General features: G+C 39.7%; 2 protein-coding genes across 20 annotated transcripts in view; one reads left to right on the forward strand and one right to left on the reverse strand.

Annotated features, from left to right (window-relative positions):
- On the forward strand, positions 1 to 20,302 carry tprb (translocated promoter region b, nuclear basket protein). Of its 8 annotated transcripts, none has more exons than XM_079583825.1 (50): positions 1 to 190; positions 466 to 570; positions 658 to 731; positions 822 to 918; positions 1,443 to 1,546; positions 1,754 to 1,918; positions 2,043 to 2,135; positions 2,223 to 2,303; positions 2,445 to 2,532; positions 3,171 to 3,311; positions 3,816 to 3,910; positions 4,015 to 4,212; positions 4,321 to 4,428; positions 5,496 to 5,725; positions 5,814 to 5,974; positions 6,109 to 6,251; positions 6,454 to 6,602; positions 6,701 to 6,863; positions 6,944 to 7,078; positions 7,182 to 7,322; positions 7,410 to 7,566; positions 7,699 to 7,865; positions 7,999 to 8,151; positions 8,865 to 9,185; positions 9,263 to 9,450; positions 9,746 to 9,893; positions 10,026 to 10,163; positions 10,259 to 10,390; positions 10,473 to 10,603; positions 10,698 to 10,908; positions 11,967 to 12,113; positions 12,204 to 12,402; positions 12,498 to 12,694; positions 12,775 to 12,848; positions 12,964 to 13,157; positions 13,640 to 13,936; positions 14,028 to 14,164; positions 14,276 to 14,356; positions 14,459 to 14,683; positions 14,757 to 14,900; positions 17,704 to 17,791; positions 17,948 to 18,102; positions 18,208 to 18,276; positions 18,377 to 18,462; positions 18,545 to 18,648; positions 18,755 to 18,850; positions 19,376 to 19,514; positions 19,633 to 19,745; positions 19,830 to 19,925; positions 20,055 to 20,302. In XM_079583825.1, exons 1-50 carry the CDS (start codon positions 40 to 42, stop codon positions 20,096 to 20,098), a joined length of 7,053 nt encoding a protein of 2,350 aa, XP_079439951.1. In that variant the 5' UTR covers positions 1 to 39; the 3' UTR covers positions 20,099 to 20,302. The 8 variants fall into 8 exon arrangements, with proteins under 8 accessions (XP_079439951.1, XP_079439953.1, XP_079439950.1 ...); XM_079583827.1 differs by having other exon boundaries at positions 19,830 to 19,919; XM_079583824.1 differs by having other exon boundaries at positions 18,374 to 18,462; positions 20,055 to 20,301.
- The window catches only part of prg4b (proteoglycan 4b), a 10,606-nt gene continuing 4,867 nt past the window's right edge, over positions 20,228 to 25,966 (reverse strand). The window contains exons 4-16 of one of the 12 annotated variants that reach the window (XM_079583833.1): positions 24,722 to 24,808; positions 24,554 to 24,595; positions 24,171 to 24,224; positions 23,904 to 24,059; positions 23,340 to 23,738; positions 23,205 to 23,258; positions 22,608 to 23,123; positions 22,306 to 22,389; positions 21,951 to 22,087; positions 21,661 to 21,814; positions 21,452 to 21,547; positions 21,017 to 21,142; positions 20,228 to 20,559 (exon numbers count right to left, since the gene is read on the reverse strand). In XM_079583833.1, coding sequence (XP_079439959.1) covers positions 20,441 to 20,559; positions 21,017 to 21,142; positions 21,452 to 21,547; positions 21,661 to 21,814; positions 21,951 to 22,087; positions 22,306 to 22,389; positions 22,608 to 23,123; positions 23,205 to 23,258; positions 23,340 to 23,738; positions 23,904 to 24,059; positions 24,171 to 24,224; positions 24,554 to 24,595; positions 24,722 to 24,808 — 2,024 coding nt within the window. In that variant the 3' untranslated portion in view covers positions 20,228 to 20,440. Of the gene's footprint in view, positions 20,560 to 21,016; positions 21,143 to 21,451; positions 21,548 to 21,660; positions 21,815 to 21,950; positions 22,088 to 22,305; positions 22,390 to 22,607; positions 23,739 to 23,903; positions 24,060 to 24,170; positions 24,225 to 24,553; positions 24,596 to 24,721; positions 24,809 to 25,966 lie in introns of all 12 variants that reach the window. The other 11 variants (XM_079583832.1, XM_079583838.1, XM_079583839.1 and 8 more) reach the window with 11 other exon arrangements.

The following is a 25,966-nucleotide window of genomic DNA, read 5'->3' on the forward strand; positions in this document are numbered from 1 at the left end:
ACGTGTGACGCAGAGGAGGAGGAGTCATTGGAGCGAAAAATGGCGGCTGTGTTGCAGCAAATATTAGAGCGGTCGGAGATATCGAAACTCCAAAAAACTGTCTTGACTAAATTAGAGAAGTACATTTCTGACCAGCAATGTGAAGTTGATTGTCTGAAGGCACAACAGGAGCAATATCGTGTGGATAGTGGTAAGGCTATGTTGTTTTAATAGATGTGAACAGTCCATAGCCACGAACGAAACACTCATAAACGAGGCCTGGGTCTTATTATCTTTAACGTTAGTTAAACTTTGTTTTTCCCACTTGTACATATTGTTCTGCAAACTATACGTTGTGAACATATGTTAAACTTGTTAAATAGATTTAAGTCTTTCAGGAAATGTCTTCTGTCTTCATTTGTTAGTTACCGTCGACTTGTTTGTATGGGTATTGATTCCTTCTGTTGTGTTATTGATTTCATATAGAACAACAATATTTTGACATCGAGAAGAAGTTCGCTGAGAGTCAGTCTCAGTTTGTGTCCCAGACCCAAGAGCATCAGATACTGAAACAAGACTATTGCAAACTTGGTAAGCAGGTGGTAGCCTAGTCAAATACCTCCTCTTTGGTACAGAATACCAGACTTAATTTTGTATTTGTACTCTCGTCTTTTACAGAAGAAGAGCTGAAATCCTTACGAGGGAATAATAAGGAGCAAGCTTCTTCATACACGAAACTAGAATCACAACAGGTAACGAAAGATTGCGTAACAGAGAGAAGTCTGTCTATTCTTGCATTTTGGGATGTTGAAGAATAGTGAAATTGTGCATTCTTTGTGCAGAATGAACTTTCTAAAGCCAAAGATGAGCTTGAGGCGGAAAAACGAGAGCTTGTGCGGACGTTGGAAAGAAGATCCCAGGAGATGGAACAACAAAGCGGTATTTAAAAAGCATTCTTTAATGAACATTTAAAAAATGTTTTCATAGGTTAAGTAGAAGGTTCATTTTTGGGCTTGACAGCTTGTTTACATACCAAAATGCTGCAGTCAGATTTAAAAATAAAAATTTGAAACCAGTATCTGTTCACCAAGGCTGTATTTATTTGAAGAAAAAATACAGTAAAACAACATTATTTGTGAAATATTATTACTATAATTTAAGTATTATTTATGAGTATTCATCAGTCATTAATTCCATCTTTAATGTCACATTATCCTTCAGAAATTCTAATATGCTGATTTGGATGCAAGAAAAAAATCTTATTTTTATCAATGTTGAAAACATTTGTGTTTTCATGGAATACATGTTTTCAGAATTCTTTGAATAGAAGGTCAGAAGAACTGCATTATTTTGAAACAGAAATGTATGTATGAAAAAAAATTCTGTACTGTCTCTTTTGAACAAATGAATGTGTCCTTTCTGAACAGTATTGTATAATACACTAATTTTCTTTTCTTTTTTAGAGGACCTGAAACGTCTTAATGATAGATTGGTGGAAGTCAATGCAGAGAGGATGCAGCTTCAACTAAAACTAGATGGGTCTGAAGCCTCTGAGGTCTCAATCAAGGTAAGATTGAAAAAAATCGAACTCTTTTTATAGGATTGCATTGATCTAATACCTGGATCGGTTTCTGCACCAATATTGAACTTTTTGATTTATCACACTAGCTAATGCATTTGTAATTCTCTGTTTATACAACTATAGTTGTCTGAATTCTTTAGAACAAGCTTATATTTTTATACCATGATTTTTGATATGCTGTTTGTCTTGCAGTATAAAGAGAAGCGAATGGAGCAGGAGAAAGATCTACTCCAGGGTCAAGTAACCTGGCTGAACACAGAGCTTAAGGCTAAAAGTGAAGAGCTGCTGTCTCTTTCCCGGCAGAGAGGCAATGAGATACTGGAGCTCCAATGCAACCTTAATAACAAGGAGGATGAGGTACTGTATAAGGCCTTTTATATATTGTTTTTATGTATTTTAAGTTATCAGTAATCTTGTCAGATATGCTTTGAAATGCGTTAAAGTTTTTAGTCTGTGTGCTAATCTCTGCATGCCTGTGTAGATCACCCACCTAAAAGATCAGGTGACCAGTCTGAAGGCATCCAACGAGAACTTCCAGAAGCAAGCAGAGGAGATGATCACCAATATGAGAGAGGTTAGACAATGCTATCCATCGCTGTAGTTATCAGCTGAACGGGGTTTTAGAGTTCTTCATAATCAATTGGGCATGTTGTACTTTTAGGCAAAAGAACAGCAAGCCAGTTTGGAGGAGAAGTTCAGTAATGAACTCAATGCCAATATCAAGCTCTCAAATTTGTATAAGGTAAGTTTTAATTGCTTGAAGAATTTAAGTGTATGATAAAAAGAATGAGTCGAAATAGCATGTTTTATCATTTTAAAATCAAATCTAATTCTTTATGATATTGCTAAGAATTACTGTTGGAGTTCTGTTGATGATTCACAGGGAGCTGCAGCTGATGCCGACGCCAAGGGTGAGGAGCTCAGCAGAGCTGTTGAGGAACTTCACAAGCTGCTTAAAGAGGCTGGAGAGGGTAAGCTAATTTAATGGTCCTTATGGTTGTCATTTTCAGTTTTCTGACCAGTAAACTCATAATCAACAGGCCTACACCTGTCTTTTTTTGTAGATCCAGGAAGTGTGAAATACCGTACTGTTTGGAGTCTGTACGATTTTTTGTTTTTGAAAGAAATTAGTACTTCTATTCACCAAGGATGCATTAAATTGATTTCTGTTTCAAATAAATGCTGTTTCGAATGGATTAAACATCCTATTAAACATAAGCAGCACAACTGTTTTCAACATGGATAATAGTAAGAAATGTTTCTTGAGCACCAAATCTGAGCAAACAATTAGAATGTTTTCTTAAGGATCATGTGACAATAAAGACTGAATAATGGCTGCTGAAAATTCATCTTTTTCAGGAATAAATTATATATAAACAGAAAAGTTATTTTATATTGCAACAATATTACTGTTTTTTTTGTTTTTTTATTGCATTTTGATCAAATAAACGCAGCCTTGGTGAGCATAAGAGATAGATTTCAAGAACATAAAAAATCCTATTGACCCCAAACTTTTGAAATGAAGTGATCTTTTTTTTATGGCAAATGTTATTCTTTATTCTTTTGTGTCTTCAAATGCCCATTATAATGTCCTGCCTACTCTGAATAGCGCACAAAGCCCTGGAAGTAAAGATGGCAGAGCTGGAGGGTCGTAAGGATAAGGAAATCGCTGAACTGAAAGAGAAAATTAGCAGCCAGGAGAAAGAGCTGGAAAATGCAAATGAGCTTCTGTCAGACACCAAACACAGAGGTTAGCATCACCACTGTATTTCCTTACCTTCTATAGGGATTTTTCATATTCTTAAGGATTTTCATTTTTACGACCAGAAAAGAATGAACTAAGTGAATTGCATAAATCTGAGAAAATGGTTTGGGTGGGGGAGTAGGCTGGTTACAATTTCTAATTTTTGTTTCGATCCACAGTAAATGCTACTTTGCAAGTGCTGTGTGTTTGAGTCGCTAATAATGTGCATTTGGGAACACAACATGTGCCAACCATCTTTGCAAATTCATAATGAGAATCGTTTATAAATCTGTTGTCAACAAAGTGAACCATTAAGGTCCCCCTGTGGTTCTAAGTTTTTAGAAATCAGGTTTTCCTTCATTTTTGTCTTTGGATAATCACATGCCTGCTTCTCTAGCATGTAAATTTGTTGCTTTGCAAGCTTTCTAAAATTCTTTTTTTGTTAATTCTGTTGTTTTATGGGCAGTGGTTTTCTGTTGTTTTATATTTTTTGTTTTTTTGCCATTCTAGGAACTGCTTCAATTCTTACAGAGGAGCATGTGACCACGATGTCCCCCACCGCAGCTGCAGTTGCTAAAATCAAACCAGGCATGAAACTCACTGAGGTGCTGACCTACATTCTGTTTTTTTGTGATGCCAAAGCAAAGTTCATATTCAGAAGTTATTAGCCTTTTTAAATGCTAATATACATTCTCCTATTTTTATGTAGATTTATTCAGCATATGTAGAGACTCAAGAACAATTGCAACGGGAGAAACTAGAGAACAAACGACTGCACAAGTACCTGGATGACATTGTGCAAGAGATGGAAGCAAAGGCACCCATCTTGAAAAGACAGAGAGAGGAGTACGAGCGCATGCAAAAGTCTGTTTCCAGTCTCTCTTCTAAACTAGAGCAAGCCATCACGGTGAGAATGGAGGAGTCTGTTACTGCATGTCACACTGCCAATACATGCTGCCTAATGACTGCTTTGCACTTAGGAAACCAAATCTATGACTATTCTTGAATCTTTCAGGAGGTCCACCGCCTGCAGAAAGAAGCAGATGAAGGCAACAAACGTGCATCTGTGTTGGAGAGAGATAACCAGAGGTTTGAGGTGCAGCTGGCTGACATGGCTCAACAGGTAAAGTCTAATGGCACAGCTCAGACATCAATACCTTATGCGAGAGAAATGATAACACAAGGTTTCATATGTTAACTACATTATTTGACGTGAACTAACAATACAGCATAAGCTTAAAGGGTTAGTTCACTACTCATGTCGTTCCAAACCTGTAAGACTTTCGTTCATCTTCGAAACACAAACAAAGATCTTTTTGATGAAGTCTGAGAGCTTTCTGTCCCTCCATTGACAGCTATGCAAATGACACTTTGACTCTTCAAAAAGTTCATATAGAGAATGTAAAACGGACACATATGATTTATGTGGTTTAGTCCAAAATTTCTGAATAGACTCAATGTCTTTATATGATGAACAGATTGAATTTAGGCTTTTATTTACCGATATATATAAACATTTATCAGGTCTCACGTCAGTGGTAAACGGAAGCTCAAGCAAGGTTCATTCTCTTGTTACGCAGCACGTTTGAGTTTCCATAAGAGGTTTGTTCTAGTGCATCAAGCAGGTTCGGTTGAGCTTCTGTTTATGTTCGCTGATCAATGTTTATATGTGAATAAAAGCCTAAATTCAACATGTTCATCATATAAAGTGATCGAGTCTCATCAGAAGATTTTGACTAAACCGCTTAATTCATTTGGATTAATCTCTTTATTAACTTTTTGAAGTGTCAGTTGTGTATCTGTCGTTGGAGGGACAGAAAGCTCTCAGACTTCATAAAAAATGTCTTAATTTGTGTTCTGAAGATGAACAAAAGCCTTGCCGGTTTGGAACAACATGAGCACAATTTTCATTTTTGTGTGAATTATCCCTTTAATGTTAATTTTAACATTTACTAATACATTAAGATAAAAACATTTACCTGTTAAGTTGTGTTAACATTAGTTAATGCACCGTGAACTAACGTGAATATGAACATTTTTATTAACTAACATTAAAAATTAACAATATATTCTTACAGAAATTAACTTTTGTTAGTGTTAGTAAATGCCTTAACTAATATTAATAAATAAGACATTATAAAGTTTTACCAAATAATCTAAAATCCTGTTGTTTTCACATCACCATCTCAGGTGCGGGTCCTCCTCATTGAGCTGGAGGAAGCACGTGGTAACCATGTGATGCGTGAGGAGGATGAGATGTGTTCAGCGGATGTAAGCAGCACTTCAGAGGTGATTTCTCAGCACCTGGTCACCTTCCGTGGCATTGAAGAGCTGCAACAGCAGAACCAGCGACTCCTAGTGGCACTCAGAGACCTCAGTGAGGCAAAAGAGAAGGATGAGTTGGAGGTAGACACCATGAAGTAAGTGTGTGTGATGGAAGTGGATCTGTCAACCGAAAAATCTGATTAAATGTCTATGGAGAAAGCATAATGCTGAATGTGTGTTCAGACGCAGTGAGGTGGAGAAATATCTCGAGGATCTTCAACGTGAATTGGAGCAGCTGAAGGAAAAGAGAGCTCAGGACCTGCAGAAGGTGGACGCTGTCGCACGACAGAGGGACATGTTCCGCATGCTTCTGACCCAGGCCACTGGAGTCACCTTTCCACAGGGTAACTTTTTTAGTTTATTGATATGGGAAAATGAAAAGCAACACAATGTAGCATATATAGCCAGCGTAATCATTAAATTTTTTGTGAATATTTGAGATGGTGCAAGATGCCTTAATATACGTTTACTGTGACAGGTGCCGTTGCTGAGGAGCTTATTCTAACCTCAACTCCCCGCCGTTCTCCAGCCGTCACACCTACTGCAGGCACCCCTACAGGACTGGTTGCCACGGCGATAGAATCCACTGAGTCAGTAGAGGCCAAGGCTGCACTGAAGCAGGTAGGTTTTTAGAGTATAAAGTTCAAAAGAATGGCATTTATTTAAAAATATTATATAAATGTCTTTAATGTCACTTTATTAATTTAATGCATCTTGCTGAAAAAAAGTGTTAATTTATTTTCTGTATTATTTTTTCATTGTCTTTCTTTTAATTTTTTATTTTGACAAAAATAGTTGAATCATATGTTTTGTGTTTGACCAGCTTCAGGAAATCTTTGTGACCTATAAGAAGGAAAAAAATGAGTCTGAAAAGGCTGTGATTGAGCAAAGTGAGAAACTGCAGGATCAAGTAACTGAACTTCGCTCTGAAAACACCAAGATTTCCACACAGTTGGAGTTCACCTCCAAACGGTATCAAGTCATACAGTCCTTTGGTCCTCATGTCCCCTCACCCTCCCCACACACAAAAATGTAGAATCCTTGATTTGTCTTTGCGGTGTGTATGTCAGGTATGAGATGCTCCAGGATAATGTGGAGGGATACCGTAAGGAGATTGCCTCTCTGAATGAGAAGACTCAGAAACAGGCTGCAGCAATTCAGCTGAGCGAACAGACCATACACACCATCACCCAGGACCGGCGAGCAGCAACTGAGAAACTCACCATTGCTGAGGTATGTTGTTGCACACTCAATCACGGGTTTCTCTGACGACTGTTAGTTCAGTCAATCGATCGTCTATGTCTCTGTTTCAGTCTGAAGCAGCAAACCTGCGTAAAGAGAGAGACATGCTGAAGATGGTGGAGATCAGACTGACCCAGGAGAAAGAGATCTTCCAGGCCCAACAGCTCGGCCAGAACATGCTACTGACCAACCTCAAATCAATACAGGTGACAAGTGCTTTTTTGAATCATCTCAAACTGTGGTATAGACAATCTGGGTCTCACAAAGGATGTTTTGAGAACTTGTTGCATCTATGAATTATTTTTGCAGGCAACTCTAGAGCGCTCTGAGACTGAGACCAGACAGCGGCTGACTGCTCAGATTGAGAAGCAGGAGCGAGAGATTGCTCAGCTCCAGAAAAGACTCGAGAATGAGGTGGAACAGAAGCACCTGCTGGCACGCAATCAAGACGTGAGGGAAACATCTCTTTCTCCCTTATTTCCTCGTGATTGAAATCTTGGCTCATTTTCTTGTCTTTGACATTCTTCTGCATTACAGATGCAGCTGATGGATGCTAAGAAGAAGCTGGAAACACAAACAGCCCAGCACCACAGGACAAGAGAACAGTTTAGTTCTGCCCAACTTGAGCTTAACAACCTGAGGCTTCAGATCAGTAGTGGGGACACCCGACTGGTTTCCCCCACAGTACATACAGGTGAGAGACTGTGCTCATGATTAACATGGTATCAGAGCACTTTTTGCTTATTTACATAAGATTCCATTAGGCTATGAAGAACAGAGTAGTGTTGTTGAAAAAGACACCTTCTAAAGTACCCCCCCTCTCCAGGCCTGCAGGGCGGTGAGGGGGACATGGAGGCTCTGCGTGCCCAGCTGAGGCAGGCTGAGAACAAGGTAGAAGAGCTCGCAGAGCGACTGAAGAACACCACTGCCAGTATGGAGCAGTACAGAGCCATTAGCCTTAGCCTGGAGGAGTCCCTGGATAAAGAGAAACAGGTGGGTGTGAAATGATAAAAATCACTATGCTCTACAGTCTAATGTAACACATTAAAAATAAAGACAATAATAAACGTAGATTTGTTTTGTTTTATTATTTTGTAAATGTGTCCTTTTGTCTTTCCTCTTTTAGGTAACCGAGCAGGTGCGTTCATCTGTGGAAACCCAGATGGAGGCAGCTCAGGAGCAGTATAAACAGCTGGAGCAGAAACTTCTGGAAATGGACAAGGTGAAGCAGAGTTTGCAGGAAGACAAAAGCAAAGCTGTTGTTGCTGTGGAACAAGAGGTAATGAATTTCAACCTCTACTACTATCTGCTCACTAGGTCCTTTACCTTTCTGATTTACAAAGGCCATAAGCTACAATTCCAGTCAACTTACAGTATGTTATTCAAGGTATCTTGCACCAAATCAGTCATGATTTAATTATGATGCAGTTCAGGTGTTTTTAAACTACGTTCTGGGGGCCTGCAAGGAAGTGCTAGGGGGTCCATAGAAAAGTTTTGATAAAAAAAATATTAGCATAATACATCTAACAGTACTATAGTGAGTAGGAAAATGTAAAACAATTATTTAAATAATTTTCCATTTCAAATTCAATATAATTTGGGACATTGGTTCTTTATACATTAAATATATAGCTGCCTGTAAAATGTAGGATGGCAGTCCCTCACATGAGGATGATCATATTTGGATTTTCATGGCATCCAAAAAATTAAAATCCCCTGATGTACAGTAGTCAACATTTGAAGTGGATCAAAAAAGTTAATCAAAGTTGTCCTGAGACAAGAACGGATATTGTTAAAAATTCATGTATAAATTTGATGAAAAGTTTTGATCCACTTCAAATGTTGACTACTGTAGTTCAGTGTCATTTTCCTGGTGGGGCAAGTCGATGAATGGGTGTTTGTTTTGCATTCTGTGTTCATCTTCAATGTTCTAAGTGAATGATATTGTGTGTTTAGAGGCTGAATTTGACTTGTCTTAATCCTTTATCCCAGCTCAGCGAGCTGAGGAAGTCTCTGAGCAGCCTGCAGGCAGAACACAAGAGTGTCCTGGAGAGAGCTTCTGTTGCTGCTGCACAGGAGCAGCAGGCCATCCTGGACAGTCAACAGCAGGCTAAGATGGCAGCTGAGGCGCAGGATAAATATGAGAGGGAGATGTTGTTGCATGCGGCCGACGTGGAAGCACTGCAGGCTGCCAAAGCTCAGGCTCTGCAGGTGACTCTTCTCAGACAGCAGCTGGAGGAGAAAGTTCAGAGCACCAGCGCACAGCTGCTGGAGGCTCGTGTCTCCTGGGAAGAGCAAGAAAAGATTATCAAGGTAAAGGAATGGCAAAAAAGCCTGTCATAGAAATAAAATGAGTAAATGCTATGAATCTACTTCTCTCTCCACATCAGGAGGAGCAGTGTAAGTTAGAGTCTTGCTGTGAAGATCTGCAGAGGCAGAACACACTCCTCCATGAGCAGATACAGACTCTGAGTGGACAGATGGCCAGTCAGCTGCAGCGAGCCGCCAATGAGAGTCCACTCAACGTCTCTCTGACTGAGGATGGCAAGTCTCAGGATCAGCTCCTGGAAATACTCAGGTGAATGTCAGTCTTTTGACCTATCCAAGGAATTTCAGTAATTTTATAGGTCAACCGTCTTCAAAGTGAGTAAATCACTCACATATGTGACCAAATTTTGTCCCAGGTGGCTAAATGTCTTTTTTTCTTCTTTTTTTTACATTTTACTGACCAGTGATTAAGGCTAGTGCAAATTTTGCAGAGAAAATGTTAAAAATAGATTAGATGGAGTAAAGTAGAAATGAGAAGAAAATATGATTATTATTTCTCTTGCTTTCTCATTCATGGCAGTCTCTTTTTCTCCATTGGTTTGCAGGTTTGTGCGACGGGAGAAGGAGATCGCAGAGTCTCGGTTTGAGGTGGTCCAGGGGGAGAGTCTGAGGCACCGGCTGAGAGTGGAGCATTTGGAGAGAGAGCTGAAGGATGTTCAGGAGAGTCTAAGTGCAGAAAGAGAGAGGATGCAGGTTGGCTTGGAGAACAAAGATGCATTCTATTTTATTCCTGATCAATTATACTAGTTACCTGCCTTAGTTACCAGATCCCATTTTTTCCTTTTACCTGTGCCTGTTATTCAGCCTGTGTTTAATTGTCTAAAGGTGACTGCAAAGACTCTGTCCCAGCATGATGAGCTGATGAAGAAGACTGAGACCATGAATGTGCTAATGGAGACTAATAAGATGCTGAGGGCGGAGAAAGAGAAACTGGAGCAGGAGCTGCAGGATACTCAAGCCAAGGCAAGGCACACTTATTAAAACGCAGAACCAACAATTATATTTGTAAATGTAACAATGCAATTGATATAAATTGTTGATTTCATAATGGTTTACAGGTGCGTAAACTGGAGTCGGACATCTTGCCTATGCAGGAGTCCAATGCAGAGCTCAGTGAGAAGAGTGGTATGCTACAGGCAGAGAAGAAGCTTCTGGAAGAAGACCTCAAACGCTGGAAAGCTCGCACTCAGGTACAAATTTTTCTATGTATTAAAAACTGCGTTTGTCATTGAACATTTTTGGGTCCTGATGATAATTTCTTGTTGTGTTTAGCACCTGGTAAGCCAGCAGAAAGACACTGACCCAGAGGAGTACAAGCGCATGCACTCTGAGAGGGAAGCACATCTCAAACGCATCCAGCAGCTTGTTGAGGAGACTAGCCGGTTCAAAGCTGAGGCTGCCAGGTTAGAGCAAAATTTCACAGGTTTAAAAAGTGACTTTTTTTTTATTCTGGTCTTGCTGTATTTTATGCATATCACATTTTCTTGCTCTTTGCAGGAGTGGTAGCTCTGTGACTATGCTGCAGTCTCAGGTTCAGAACCTAAGAGAAAACCTGGGTAAGGTGATGGTGGAGAGGGACAACCTGAAAAAAGACCAGGAGGCCAAACATTTGGACATCCAGGACAAACTAAAAACCATCACACAAGTTAAAAAGATTGGTCGGCGGTATAAAACCCAGTATGAGGAACTTAAGGTTGAACATGACAAGGTGAGACAGGGTTTATGACTTAAGAAAGTGAAAATATTAGGGCTGTCCGTTAAACACGTTATTAACGGCGTTAACGCAAACCCATTTTAACGAAGCAATTTTTTTATCGCGAGATTAACGCCTAGCAAACTTTGTAGTTTTTTCACATGCTTTTGCAACAACTAGTAACGTTATTAAAACTACAACACCACAGCGGATCTAGCTAGACCAGAAACAAAACAACAGGCGCCGCACACACTTGTTTGGGTTTGCGAGCCGCCAAAGAGTGGACGAGAAGCGCAGAGCCGAGCCGCGTCTAGCACATCGGACGCACACTTTCTCAGTTTATGGCCAGCAATAAAAACGCTGAATGGCGCCGCCGGTGTGTGTACACTCATAGAGAATAATGTGTTAGAATTTTAAATACGAGCCGCTGCGCGACGCGGCGCTTCTCGTCTGAACGTTACGTTTTGAGTGGATGAATGATGAGCGCGAGACGTCGAAATGGAGGCCAATAAAGATTCTGAATGGAAAGTTTACTTTTAAAAAGTTTGCCAAATGGTTCAATTGACAAGACCAAAGTAATCTGTGTGTTTTGTCGTTGTGAACTGAGCTATCATCGCAGCACGTCCAGTCTGAAATACCACTTGATGGTCAAGCACACACACAGCTGATGCGTTTCTACGCCCACTCGTCAACATCAGTAACGTTACCTCGTCAGTATTTCTTTCACCCTTTTATTGATGGACAGTGTTACATTGTGTGAGAGATTATTTGCTCCAAGTGAGAATGTTAGTGTGAAATTGAACACATATGCCAATGTTGTTTTCAATAATAAAAAAAAACATTTGCACACAGCAAGCCGATCCACTTTTCCATGTTAAGAGCATTAAAATGAGAAAAAAAATAATGGGACAAAAAGAAATCAAGAGACATTTAGAATAGATAAAAATGTGCGATTAATTCGCGAGTTAACTATGACATTAATGCGATTAATCGCGATTAAATATTTTAATCGTTTGACAGCCCTAGAAAATATGTGTTTGGAGTAGAGATATGATTCAATTGGTTTTGTGCAGTCGGTTGCCGCTGCTGCATCTGCACCAGCCCAGGATCAGGAGGCACAGCAGGCATCAGCTCAAGAACTTCAGGGCCTCAAAGAGTCCCTCAACCAATCAGAGAACAGGACAAGAGAACTGGAAGGCCATCTGGAGAATCTCAATAGAGTAAGTATTACTTTACCACACACTGAAATGATTAGGTACCTTTTTTTAAATATGTTGCTCATAGTGTGAGATTTCTGTTGTGCTTTGCAGACTGTAGGTGAGCGGGAAGCAGAGGCACGCAGTGCACAGGAACAGGCCTCTCGCCTTCAGGGGGAGCTAATGCGTCTTAGACAGGAGCTTCAAGATAAATCTTCTCAGGAGGAGCGACTCAAACAGCAGCTGACTGATAAGGAGGAGAGGACCAAGAAGGCCATAGTAATGGCCAAGCAGAAGATCAGCCAACTTAGTAGTAAGAATTGACCTTGTGATTTTTCTGTTTTAAATTATTCTAGGTAATTTGACACTAAATTAAAAAAATATATATATGTTGTCCTCTACTTCCAGGTGTAAAGGGTCAGCTTCAGAAAGAAAATGAGGAGCTGAAGCAACAAAAGGAGGAATTGGAAGTACGTGTGAGTGCACTAAAGTCTCAGTACGAGGGGCGTCTGAACAGACAGGAAAGGGAGCTGCGAGACCTCCGTGAGCAGCAGGAGAGACATGGAGAACAGAGAGACGAACAACCGGAACAGGGCTCCAGCAAGGTAACACCACACAATTGCAAACCTATAGCTGATCAAGTTTACATGTTAAAGTGTTTATCTAGTTTTTCTTTTGTCTGCAGACCCAGGAACCTCAAAGGACTACAGAACAGCGACAGATCTCTCTCAAGTCCACACCAGTGGCAGAAAGAGGAAGGTACAGTATTTTTAGGGGGCACTACACATTAACCTGCACATTTTTTTCATAGTCGCTGTCATATTTTCTAAAATGGTTTCAGTCACTCTACATCTTCTTTATGTTCCTTTGATAGTGCAAGCACTTCAGAGCCTCCAACTGCTAACATAAAGCCCACACCAGTGGCGGCGACCCCCAGCAAGCCTCCAGCCATCCCAGGAAACAAATCCACCCCAAGGGCCAGCATCAAACCTATGATCACTCCTGCCCCAGTGCCTACTCCTACACCCACTGCCACAGTCATGCCCACCACGCAGGAGAGCCAAGAGCGTAAGTGTTAGGCTGTTTTGGACTAGGGTTGTTATCATGCAACATTTCAGATTTTTATTTAAAGTTTAAAATAACTCAAACTAAATTAAAACTATATAGACATTAAAAAAATGTCACGAATGCACAAATTATTAAACTTAACTTATTACAGATTTTTTTATTTTAAGTTTAACTAAAAATTAAAATAGTATGTCAATGATACTAAAATAACACTTTATGTTATTATAGTTTAAATACTGACTGTTTAAATACTAATTATAGTATTTATTGATGTATTGTTTTTTCAGTTTTCAATTTGTCATTTTGTGTTTTTTATTTTTGTGCTATTTTTATTTTAGTTTTAGTCATGTTAATTTGAAGTTTTTTTTTATTTCATGTGAATATTTTTTTATTTATTTCTACTTTATTTACATAAAGAAAAAATATTTTATAGTTTTAGTTAACAACACTGTACAAATTAAAACATTTCATTGACCTTGCAGCCATGCAGTCATCTGAGAGCCCGCTAGAGCATATGACTGTCTATGGCAGTGCCAGCGGTTCAGTGCGATCCACCAGCCCTAATGTTCAGACCAACCTGGGTCAGCCGCTGCTGAATGTCCAACAGCAGAGCCAAGCCACTGCGTTCATTCAGCCCACTCAACAACAAACCCAACCCCCTGCTGAACCATCCAATCAGGAACCTCCAGCTGCTGTAATGCTCCCAACCTCACAGTTAGACAGGCCTCTTTCTACATCCTCGGGGCTGTGGAGTGCCACCGCTAGCACAAGCAGTGCAGGTAATGGCAATTATAAGCTCAACCAGATTAGCTGAACTCTTTTGTCATGGAACTTCACTCTACAGATGACCTCTTTGTCCTCCTGCTATAGTGACCGCATCTCCTAGTAGTGCCTTGAGCAAACGTGCACGTGAAGAGGAACAAGAGGGCATGTCTGCTGACACACAGTCCCAGGATGAGCCCAGTGACTCTCCCATTTGCAAGAGGGTCCGCATTCATAGGGTGGAGGTGAGGTTTATAACAAGTTTATTATATTATACCAACCAGGTGGCATAATTTTTTCTTGCTTTAAAGTCAAGACTGTGTGCAACATAAAACAACATAAAATATGCACTGCAGGAAGAGATGTTGGCTGAGGACAGCACTGAGGCTGAAAGTGTTGTACCGGGTGACAACCAGGAGGCTCCTGATGCTGGCCAGGTAATAACTGAAGGATGTGTGTAGAACTGCCTGTTATTATTCAGATAGAGTAGAAGTGTGAAACAATAGAAATTGGTGTTTCATATGCATGTCTGTGTGAAGGAGTTGGAGAGCTACCCTACTTTGGAGATGATGATGATGGATGAGGAACCAGGACCATCTCAGTCTGTGCCTGGAGATCGACTTCTGCCTCATTCCTCTGACACCCATCGAAGCCCGGATGAGCCCGAGCACCACGTCATAGTCATTGTTAGTGACACAGATAGTGAGGGAGACCACGAAGATGAATCTGAGGAGGAGGAAGAGGAGGAGGAGGAAGAAGAGCAGGTTTGTAGTTGCACCGCTGCTGAAATTCAGTGATGTTTGATCCTGTTATATGAACTGTTTTTACCCACCTTAGGATTATGAGGAGGAGGATGAGGAAGAGGAGGAGGAAGAGGATGATGATGAGGAGGATGGAGGGATTGGGGAAGAGGGAGAAGAGAGCAACGAAGAGAGCGGCAGCAGAGATGGCAATGAGGTCTACGAGGGAGACGACACAGAGGTACAAAGCAGAGATGTGCACCAATCAGAATTCAGTTGAGAATATCAGTTCCTGAATTTAACTTGAGGTAGCAAACATTATGCAGAATTGTAATTCAAATTTTAAAAAGTAGAATTAAAATCAAAAGAAATTCAAAGAAACATCTGTAAGTGTAGTTTTATTAATACATTGTATTTTTCATTCTAAATGACCTACATAGCATATGTTGTATGTATCATAGAAACCGACAACCAAAGCTTGTTAACTGACAAGATTGTTAAATTAGAATTAAATAAATTCAGAATGGATAAGTGTCTGTGACCATTAAAAATATACAAATTTGTTTTCCAGGGGTTTAGTTTTACATGCACAAATAGCAGCATAAACAACAGAACATGAGGATTCATCTTCACATCACGCACCTGCAGCGCTTCTGTGAACGGAGAAAAACAGAATAAAATCATTTATATAAAATGAATAAATGCGCAACACATGCCACTTAAAATTTCTTACAGATTAACAAAACAAAAGAAAAAAACTGCGACAAGTAGTATATGCCAAGTTTCTGCTGGTTTATGTGACTCGCTCCAAAAACAAGTTCACGGAAAGGAAACCGAGATGGCAGAAAGCAGCATCCTGTTTGTTTTCTTTATTTTACAAAAGCACAATGTTTTGTTTATATTGTGAGTGTACACAAATAAAAGTAGACTCTTTACAGTTTGTCTTACTCTTATCTGTATGACCATAATGATTCCGCTGTCGAGAGATCACGCAGACTCCTCGTGCACACACACACACACACACCACATAGCAGTTCTAGCATTGCTAACTTGACATCGCAGCCTGTTCATTATCAACATAAAATAACAAGTTGCACTGCTCAATTTAAATAGTATGTAGTAGTCTGTGGCGTTCAGCGTAAACACCGCCCCACTGTGGTGTTTAGCCAAGCACATTTTTGCGCATGTGAAGGATGATATTTTACGTTAATATTGGAATTACAAAGCCATAATAAATACTAGTTTAGCATCCAAATACATTGCGAATGAGAGAGGACGGGTTTTCAGTTTCACTTAAATTAATTTGTTTTGGGTCAACGTTTATATAGATACTTTTACTTTACATTCTTTTTCTGTTTTAAAATATTTTTTTGGAGTGAGGGGAACTAAAATAGCCTGTATCTATGTTTATACAGGGTGCCTACTCAGTTTGGCAAAGTATGGAATTTGATTTGAGTAATTTCCAGGTCTGGATAAGTATGGAAAAATTGCAAGACTATTCAGTTTTCTAAAATATAAAATTAAGTATTACTGAAAAATAAATGTATTATGCAAACTGAGTCATGGCACAAGTTGAGTGATCGTTTTGTGATTGTCGAACAACAACATTTATTAAAGGCACATGTTTTCATTGAGACATTGTTCGTCTCAAGCAAGTCTGTTTTGAACTTCACTAAACGAATGTGTGTGTGGCACTCAAACCAGCAACAGATAAAGGAGAAAAGGATCGTCTAAATCAGACTATACTTTGCTGTTTGGTGATCAATATCACACTAATGTGTGTCAGATATGAATATATAGGATATCCAATTTCACTAATGTTATCACTTTGAGAAAACCAATGAGAAAATCTAAATATGTACCTGTGACTTCTATTTACCAAACATAATCCTGAAAATAATGCTGTATAAAACATTTGTTAATTGTGGTCTCAAAAAAACTGTTTTGTGTATTATATTTTTTTAACCATGTAGCAAGTGTTTGGAAAATATCTTGAAAAATTACTTTTTAAACCGATCGTGAATCAGTCAAATTTCTTATTGTCGGTTAACCAGTTAATTATGAGCATGCCTGACATTTACAAAATCCTGACAAACATTAGGTATTATTAATCAAATTGGTTATTAGTTTTTAATTTACCTTTTTTATAATTTAGTAAGAAGTCTCTTATGCTCAACAAGGGCATTTAAATAATCAAAAATACAGCAAAATGTAGTTTACTCATTTTGAATCAAAATGTAATGAGTTAACTACTGACATTATGCAAAGCTGAAATGTCAGCATCATTACTCCAGTCTCGCATGATCCTTCAGAAATCATTCTAATATGCTGATTTGATAATCAAAAACATTTCTTCTTTTCATTTGCTGCTTGATTTATGTGAAAACAGCATTTGAAATTGAAATAGTTGCATTATAAATGTTTTTACTGTCACTTTTGATCAATTGAATACATCCTTGCTAAATAAAAGTGCTAATTTCTTTCCAAAAAAAGTCACTCACCCCAAACTTTTTAATAGTAGTGTATATCTCTAAATGAATTAGTTGAGGGGAAAGAATAATTACTTATCAGTTGAAAAATTAGAATAATTAGTCAAAAATTCTGTCATGTTTTTTTTTTTTTGTGGCACAACTTGTTAGACTAATTCAATTTCTTCATGTAAATGGATATCTATGAATTGATGTTCAGTAAATTCCTCTTCCCATTAACCAACCCTAGTACACACAATTGTTTTTTGTGCAGCATAAACGCCTACATTTGAACTTCACATCAGAGAGGTCTTTATAAGCTAGCTCATGCCATTTTAATGATCCAACCGTAACTTGTCATTATGCAATGTGTGTGTGTGTGTGTGTGTAGCTGGCACAACAGGCTCAGTTTGACTGCGCACCCTTTAATGCTAATAAAAATGTTAAAACCCATTCTGCTAAATATAGTTTGGGACAAACGTTCTTTGTGTGTATGTTGAATCAAAATGTAATGCTCAGGAAATTAACTAGAAATGTTCTTCCTGCTATTTCTTCCTCCCCCTCTACCTTCCACAGGGCCCTGATCCCACAGATCCAGGCACCGAGACAGAGGAAAGTCTTGGAGCGACAGACTCCACCCAACGCATGGCAGATTCTCAGAGCTGTAAGTCAGCATGACTGTGACCTAACCATCTGTCTGAAAGGATCTTTTCCATGCAATTACATTGAATGGGATTGAGGCTTTCAAGCTTCAGAAAGACAGTTGTTGGTGTTTTAAAAGCGCCTTCTCTTTTCCTTTCATCTATATGTGACGTCTCAGTTGAAACGAGCACATTGGATATCTTTGATGCACCGGTCACCAGCTCTGCCCCTCGACCTTCACAATCACCCAGGAGACCTCAACATCCTCTGCCACCTCGACTTAACATCTCAGCCCAACCTGCTCAGGAGTTGGGACCTCCTGCTCAAGTCCAGGTGTGTGTAAATGTGTGTACTGCATGGCATAGCCTGAGGACATTTTTTTAATGGTTTGCTGTTGTTAGTAAAAAAAAAAAAAAAAAAACTTGCATGTGTCTGCAGCGTCTTCCAGTTCGTCGGCAGTCAGTGGGACGAGGCCTTCAGCTTACCTCTGGAATGGCCAGTAGTGCAGTGAGTCGCCTTTTAGGACTTTTAGTGTGGTTTGCACCTGAGCTTGAATCCTTGCCGTTAAATCCCAGTGTCAACCTTTTCCTCTGTTTCACATCAGCAGCATTTCTTTGAGGACGACGACAGGATGGTTCCCAGTACCCCTACACTCATTCCTCCACGTTCGGATGGATTTGCTGAAGCAATCCAGTGCGTTTCCTTGTTTTTACGCTTTGCTATGCTCGTTTGTTTCTTGCAACATGACTGACTTCTTTTCTGTTGTTGTACAAAGTTCTCCACAGGTCGCAGGCGTATCACGATTCCGATTCGGTCCTTCAGATGACCTCCCACAGACCAGCTCCTCTCACTCAGACCTTGTCCAGCAACCCTCACAAGGTTGCATGTATCACCTTATGTCGTTGAATCTGAAAGAACTGTTCATCAACTGCTTTTTCTGTCTAATATTGGTTGTTTTTTTTATGGTGTCTTCTGTGTTTTGCAGGTTTAGGCATGTATGATAGTTCTGTTTTCCTTGGAGCTCATGAGGAGGAGTCAGGGGGCCGCAGTGTGCCCACAACCCCACTACAGATCGCTGCTGGTATGTACAAAATCACGCATCCTTTTTTTGGGTTCTTATGATATCTGCAGCATTGTGATTCTGTCATTCCGTTTCATTGACAACTCCTCTTTAATTGAAATTCTTCAAAATAGGGGTTGACTGATATGGGTTTTTCGAACTGATGGTGATATCTAGGAAACAAAGTATTCCCTTTGCAATAATGATGTATACACTACTGTTCAGTTTTTGTTTTTTTTCCTCTTTTTTTTGTTTTTAAAGAGATTGATACTTTTATTTAGCAAGAATGCAATAAATTGATCCAATGTGACAGTAAAGACAGAAATGTTAATAATGCAGCCCTCAGAAACGTGTAAATAAACATTTGAATATATACACATAATACAAATAAGTAAGATCTCTTGGAAATTTCCTATTTGAAAAAAAACTGGAAAAAAAGTGCATGATTATGCAATGGTCACTTTTGCTGCACTTTCCAAAATGGATGACACAAGCCATTTCAAGATAATTTCAATGTTCTTCTTTATCTTTTTAAAATTTTATCAGAGACTGTGCCATCTGAAGCAAATGAGCTTGCTTCTCAGTCTGTGCCCACGGTGAGCACCTCCACACCAGGCCTCAGCGCTCCTGCGGGCACTAGTGGGATGGAGGAGAGAGATGACATGTTCATGGACGCAGGAGAAAGGTGAGTGTGAGCCCTTAAATCTACCCGTGCAACACATTGACAACTTCCTTTCATTCTCTGCCATTAGAGTTTGAGAGATCATGGACTCCATAATTGTGTCTGAATAATGTTTGTACAGTACTGAAGCTTCACTTGAGGCTGTGTCACAGACTGAGGCAGAGGAACCAGGCCAGACATCAGATGAGTCTAGTCTGCCTTCCACAAGCCAGGAACCTTCATCTAGTTCTGCAGGTACACACAAGCACACTTAAAATGATGCAGACCGCCTCAAATATCTCATTGCGGATTTACAAACTGTCTTTTTTTCTCTTTCAGACACAAGCAGCTCTCAGCCTCCTAAAGCCAGAACAGGGTCTAGCAGACAATGGACTAGTGGTCGTGGTTCTAGGAGCTTTGTAAAGAGGGGTAAGAGTACGTACCATTTTAAGTTTCTCCGACTGTGGCAAATCATATTTTTATTTCCTCTCATTTTTAACCAAGATGTATTAACACAGTAAGATTTAACATGATCATATGTATTTGACATCTTTCTTGCTGTAGGTGGACAAGGCGTCATGGGTGTGAGGGGCCGTTTTGCCAGGTGAAGCAAACTCCCGAAAGTCGTCGTTCTAGTTGCGGAGCCACACATTCTGAACTAATAGTTCCAAAAGAACACCGCCTTACATTTGTTCCACTTCAAGGATTCAGTCAAAGTATTATAATTGTTGTTTGTTAGTTTAATGCTTTGGGCAATCCATCATTGTTATTTTAATTATTTTACATCCGTACAATAAAGTTGTTTTGAAGGAAATTCTTAGTTTGTCCTTAATTCTGTCACTGATGCAGCATTACCATCAAAAAGGCTGTTTTTCCACTGCACATAAGACAAGGGCATGACTGGAAATCTAAATTCACTGTATATGGTATGAGTTAAAGAGATGAATGACTCAGTTTTTCTGAGTTCCTTGGCATTTGAAGAAGCTGCTCTCTGAGTTTTCCTTTGGACCTGTAGCAGGTTTTAAGATCACAGGTTTTTCTCTTTCCATTTTTATGCTGTAATACTTTCCTGTAAAAGACAAGAACACAAATATTGAATAAATACAGTGTTTTTGTTAAACTATTAAAACTAATTTTTGGTAATTGAAATGAAGCTAAACTATGAAAAAGATTGGAATATTTCCATTCCAATTAACTAAAATTAATAAAAAATATAATAAAAACAAATTAAATATTTTGTAAAAAAAAAAAAAAACTTAAATTTAAAAAATTCAAAATATAAAAAAATACCATAATAGCATATAAATACTAAAATAACACTGGTTAAGAGCTACATTAGCCTGGCTTTCATTGAAAAATGTAGTTAGACAAGCAACTTTTCTAGTGAGTCTTGCAGTTGTATTGTTTGCCAAATATATACATTCACAAAACTCCACCCTGGTTGAGGAGCTCATTAGATGTGACTGGAAACAGTCCAGTCTTAGTCTAAACTTTTCACTAGTTTTAATGAACGTTGTAACACTCACTTTGAGAGAATACATAATACTTGTACCCCTCTTTCACCCTAGAGGGTACGGACACGGCTGAGGTCACCATGGTTGGGAATCCTCTCCAGTTCCTCGAGATATTGATCATTTGCCCCAGAGCTGCAGCTGGGGAAAAAACAAAAAAATTATTAAAACGCACAACGGTCTGTTTCACTTAAATTTTTTTAAGGTTACTTATCTGGTCCGTTAGGCCTCATTTGGAACAAAATGTCCTTTTTGAGGCTTTATTGGGGAAACTTCTGTTGCCAGAAGTAATATACATGGTATTTTCACTTTTCATTAACTGCACATATACACATAAACTTTCCCTCTCCCTTTATGCCTAATTTATTATTATTATGTCATCTAAATGTGATTAATCTTTTAAACGTTGTTGTAATGCTGTATTTTGTAATCAAACTTGTGATTCTTTACCGGCTTGTCGTCTGGCTCTTCTCCTCGCTGGGTACACAGGATTTCTTTTCCCACAATTCGGAGTAACCTGGTATGTGTACTTTTGAGCCATTCCACCTGCAGAAATCGATTTGAAAATCAACAACGACACCCACGCCTAATAAAAACAAGCAGCCATAGTGTGCTTACAGCATGTACAGTACATGTAAATATTTTCTTGTAATTCTTACCTCTTTTGAAGAAGATTACGGACTCTTTTCTGCTTCTGTACTCGGGTATAGATAAAGCAGCTGTGATATGACCAATCTGTCCGAAGCCCTGGCTGACAGGTTTGGGAAAGCCATGGTCCATCATACCGTTGTCAAACCTCCAGTAGTCCTTTCCCTGTGAAATATGTGCAAACAGGATACATCAGTTCTTGTCATCCAGCTTTTCATTTCACACCACTTCTGTTATAATTGTCTGTGATTCTAAATCTGTGGTGAAATGAAGTGTTTTGTCCTAATGTCTGTGTATGCACCTTGAAGAAGTAGGTTTTGCCCAGGCAGTTGCAGCGGGTGTAAACGGTGTCGATGGGAGACGGGATTCCCCACACCCTTGTAATTAACTGAGGAGGATCAGGATTTCTGTATTTGTCCAGTGTCCAAAAATAATGTCCTATAGAAGAAAGGGAAAGTGACCCAGTGATGTTCATGAACATTTGGTTCACTGTTCAACTTTATAATTATATGGAAAGTTGACCATATAATAAGAAAGGATTATTTTTTTAAATCCCCCAATTCTATTGTGCTACTCTTTAAAACCTGGAAAAGATAAACGCTTTGAACCAAAATAAGTGCTGCTATAAAGCAAATGTGCTGTACTGTGGTACTGACCTCTGAACACCACAATGGTACCATTTCTCAGTGTAGTCAGACCACTGACTGGACGCCCACTGCAGAGGTTAGTGTCATAATCATCTGGAGGGGGGAGGGGGAGGATATAATTATTTAAGAAACAGAACAAAATAATAATCAAAATGATGCAAAAACACTTTTTTAAACTTCAAAATATCTGGAATTTAAAATATTCATGATAGCATCTGAGTTTTAGCAGTGTTCAGATGGAAACCATGAAGGCTCTTAGTTCGAACACAATTTGCCACAATGACTAGACTATGAGCCATTAAATATCTTACCAGCTTGATAATCTTTAATACTATCTGCTTTGTTATTCTTGTCTGTACTAGGCTGAATTGTTCTTTTAGTTGGTTTCACTGGAGCAGGAGTAGATGTTGTCTTTGGGACTGAGGTAGCTCTAGAATCCTTGAGAGATGACGATTCCTTTGGATCTTCACCCAGTGCCATCATAGTAATTTCAGTGACAGAATATTCCTTTGGTACTGCGCTTGCTGGACCATTTGACAATATTGCGCTTGTTGGACCTTCTGTTGGTGCCGAGCTTGTTGGACCTTCTGTTGGTGCCGCGCTTGTAGGATCTTTTGTTGGTGCCGAGCTTGTTGGTCCTTCTGTTGGTGCTGAGCTTGTTGGAACTTCTGTTGGTGCCGAGCTTGTTGGTCCTTCTGTTGGTGCCGAGCTTGTTGGACCTTCTGTTGGTACCGAGCTTGTTGGTCCTTCTGTTGGTGCCGAGCTTGTTGGACCTTCTGTTGGTACCGAGCTTGTTGGACCTTCTGTTGGTACCGAGCTTGTTGGACCTTCTGTTGGTACTGAGCTTGTTGGACCTTCTGTTGGTGACATGCTTGTTGGACCTTCTGTTGGTGGCATGCTTGTTGGACCTTCTGTTGGTGGCATGCTTGTTGGACCTTCTGTTGGTGCCGAGCTTGTTGGACCTTCTGTTGGTACCGAGCTTGTTGGACCTTCTGTTGGTACCGAGCTTGTTGGACCTTCTGTTGGTGGCATGCTTGTTGGACCTTCTGTTGGTGCAGAGGTTGTTGGACCTTCTGTTGGTGCCGAGCTTGTTGGACCTTCTGTTGGTGCAGAGCTTGTTGGACCTTCTGTTGGTGCAGAGGTTGTTGGACCTTCTGTTGGTGCAGAGGTTGTTGGACCTTTTGTTGGTGCCGAGCTTGTTGGACCTTCTGTTGGTGCCGAGCTTGTTGGACCCTCTGTTGGTACCGAGCTTGTTGGATCTTCGGTTGGTGCCAAGCTTGTTGGACTTTCTGTTGGTGCCGAGCTTGTTGGACCTTCTGTTTGTACTGTGCTTGCATTCTCTTGTGGCTGTGGTGTGCTGGAAGTTGTCATCTCAGATGGCTGTTGAGTGGTTGACTCTATAGGGTTCTCATCAGCAGGGAGCTTACTGCTTGCATCTGCATCTGGAGAGGACAAAACTATTACTGTTATGGTAGAATCTAATTACTGTGGTCTTCAGCATGCACAGGAAAATTGCCACACCAGTGGTGTTTTGTCAAACCATATGTAACATAGTCAACCACAAAAGACATTAAAGGTTATTTGGATTTTGCTGATGTGGCAAGCACCTGCTGTCGGGGTGAGAGACGGGCTGGATGGGGGGAGGGATGAAGCCAAGGTGCTGCTGTTTGGTTCTGGAGTGGTCCTCTCATAGTCTGAGTGGGAAGTGCTGTTTTCCCCCACTTTCACTACTATATCTGAATCTGCATACAGTGAAATTATCTCTTTTGGGGCATCAGTTAAAAAAAATAATTTTGTAATTATGAACATATCTTTGTCAGCATGTCTTGCATATTTGACATAAAACTTGTTTATGCCAGATCATTAATGCTCACCAGGGCCCTCAGAAGGTGTGGACTCACTTTCATCCTCAGGGATCATTAACTCTTCTGCCTCAGCATAAGAAGACAATGTCATTTTATCAGAGTACAATGGTTTTGCCTCAGGTTGCAAGCACAATATCGACTGAAACTGAGGTCTTGTCAAACAAGCAATTATCTTAAGTATAAAGAAGGTATAAAGTCATCTGCTTTTTCAATTGTCATAACTGATCAAGGTTCCAATAATGCAGTTTTTATAACTTTTATTATTATTCATGTGAATATTACTTTAAGCATTATCTTTTTTTCATCAGGAAAAATGTCAAAGTAACGTAGTTCAAAAAGTGCTCTACATGGAAAAAGAAGAGTGAGAAAGCGAGACAAAGAGAAAAACTCACCTCCAATCCCTTCCTCATTGGTCATCTCCTCATTGGAGGATTCTAACAAAAAAGATGTCACAACTATACTTTAAGAGAACTGTTACTACAAAAAAATCAACAGCTACATGAAGCAAAATATCAGTACGCTTGATTTGTTTATTTGTGACAAAGCTGCAGTAATTATACCTGTAGATTTTTTATTCGTTATGTTTAGGCATAAGTTAGCAGTCCTTTGAGCTGCGGTGTCAGTGTTTCTTGACTTTAAGGCAGTATCTGTGAGAGTCACAGAGATATAAGCTTAAAATTAGGGCAAAATTAGACATGCAAACGGATGTATACATCTGCAATTTCAAATTTCTGTTGTTAATTATTTTAATGAATAAAAACTGTTCAAATGTTTGGGATCAGTATGTATTTTTTAAAGAAAAATGTCAAGGGATGCATTAAAATGATCAAAAGTGACAGTAAAGATTTACATTGTTACAAAAGATTACTATTGCAAATAAATGCTGTTCTTAAAAACTTTTTATTCATGAAAAAAAAAATGTATCACAGTTTCCACAAAAATCATAAGCAAAACTGTTTTCAGCATTAAAAATTAGAAGAAATTTTCTTGAGCACCAAATCAGCATATTAGAATGATTTCTGAAGGATCATGTGACTGTCACGGATTCACCCAACGACACACCCCAACCAGCTTCAACCCAACACACCTGGTCCCGATCGCAATCACCGGAGTTCTGAGTTACTACACCTGCACCACTTCAAGAAACCCTCACGGAATTCCGTCACGCCCTTCAGAACTACCGACCTGCCTCAGTAAGTCCCATGGCCAAACCAGCTTCATATTCGGGCGAGGAGGAGTGCAATGGATTTCTTCTACAGTGCAAACTCTACTTGGAGGTAAACGCTGTTCAGTTTATTTCTGAAAAAGCCAAAATTGCTTTTATAATTTCTCTGCTCTCGGGTCGAGCGTTGAACTGGGCTCAAGCTCTCTGGGAATCCAATGCACCCGCAATACAGTCTGTGAATGGATTCTTTGAACATTTTCACACTGTTTTCGCTCAAACTTCTAGTGCCATCTCAGTTCATGATCAGCTGTTTCGCCTACGACAAGGCACCTCCTCTGTTCCAGATTACGCTTTGAAGTTTCGGACGATCGCGGCAAGCAATGGATGGAACGAAATCGCTTTGATGACCGCTTATCGTCAAGGACTCAATCCAGATGTCGGTTTACAATTGGCCATCTATGATGACTCCATCGGGATTGAAAAACTCATCCAACGCTCGATTCTCATAGCCCAACATCGCACTGCATGTTTATTTAATTCCCCTGCACGCCCTCCTCACGTCTCCTCAGTACCTGAGCCTATGGAAGTCGATACAGGACGTCTAACTACCTCTGAACGTAACCGATGTCATACCAATAAC

Source organism: Phoxinus phoxinus, assembly GCF_949152265.1.
Source record: "Phoxinus phoxinus genome assembly, chromosome: 16".
NCBI lineage: Eukaryota > Metazoa > Chordata > Actinopteri > Cypriniformes > Leuciscidae > Phoxinus > Phoxinus phoxinus.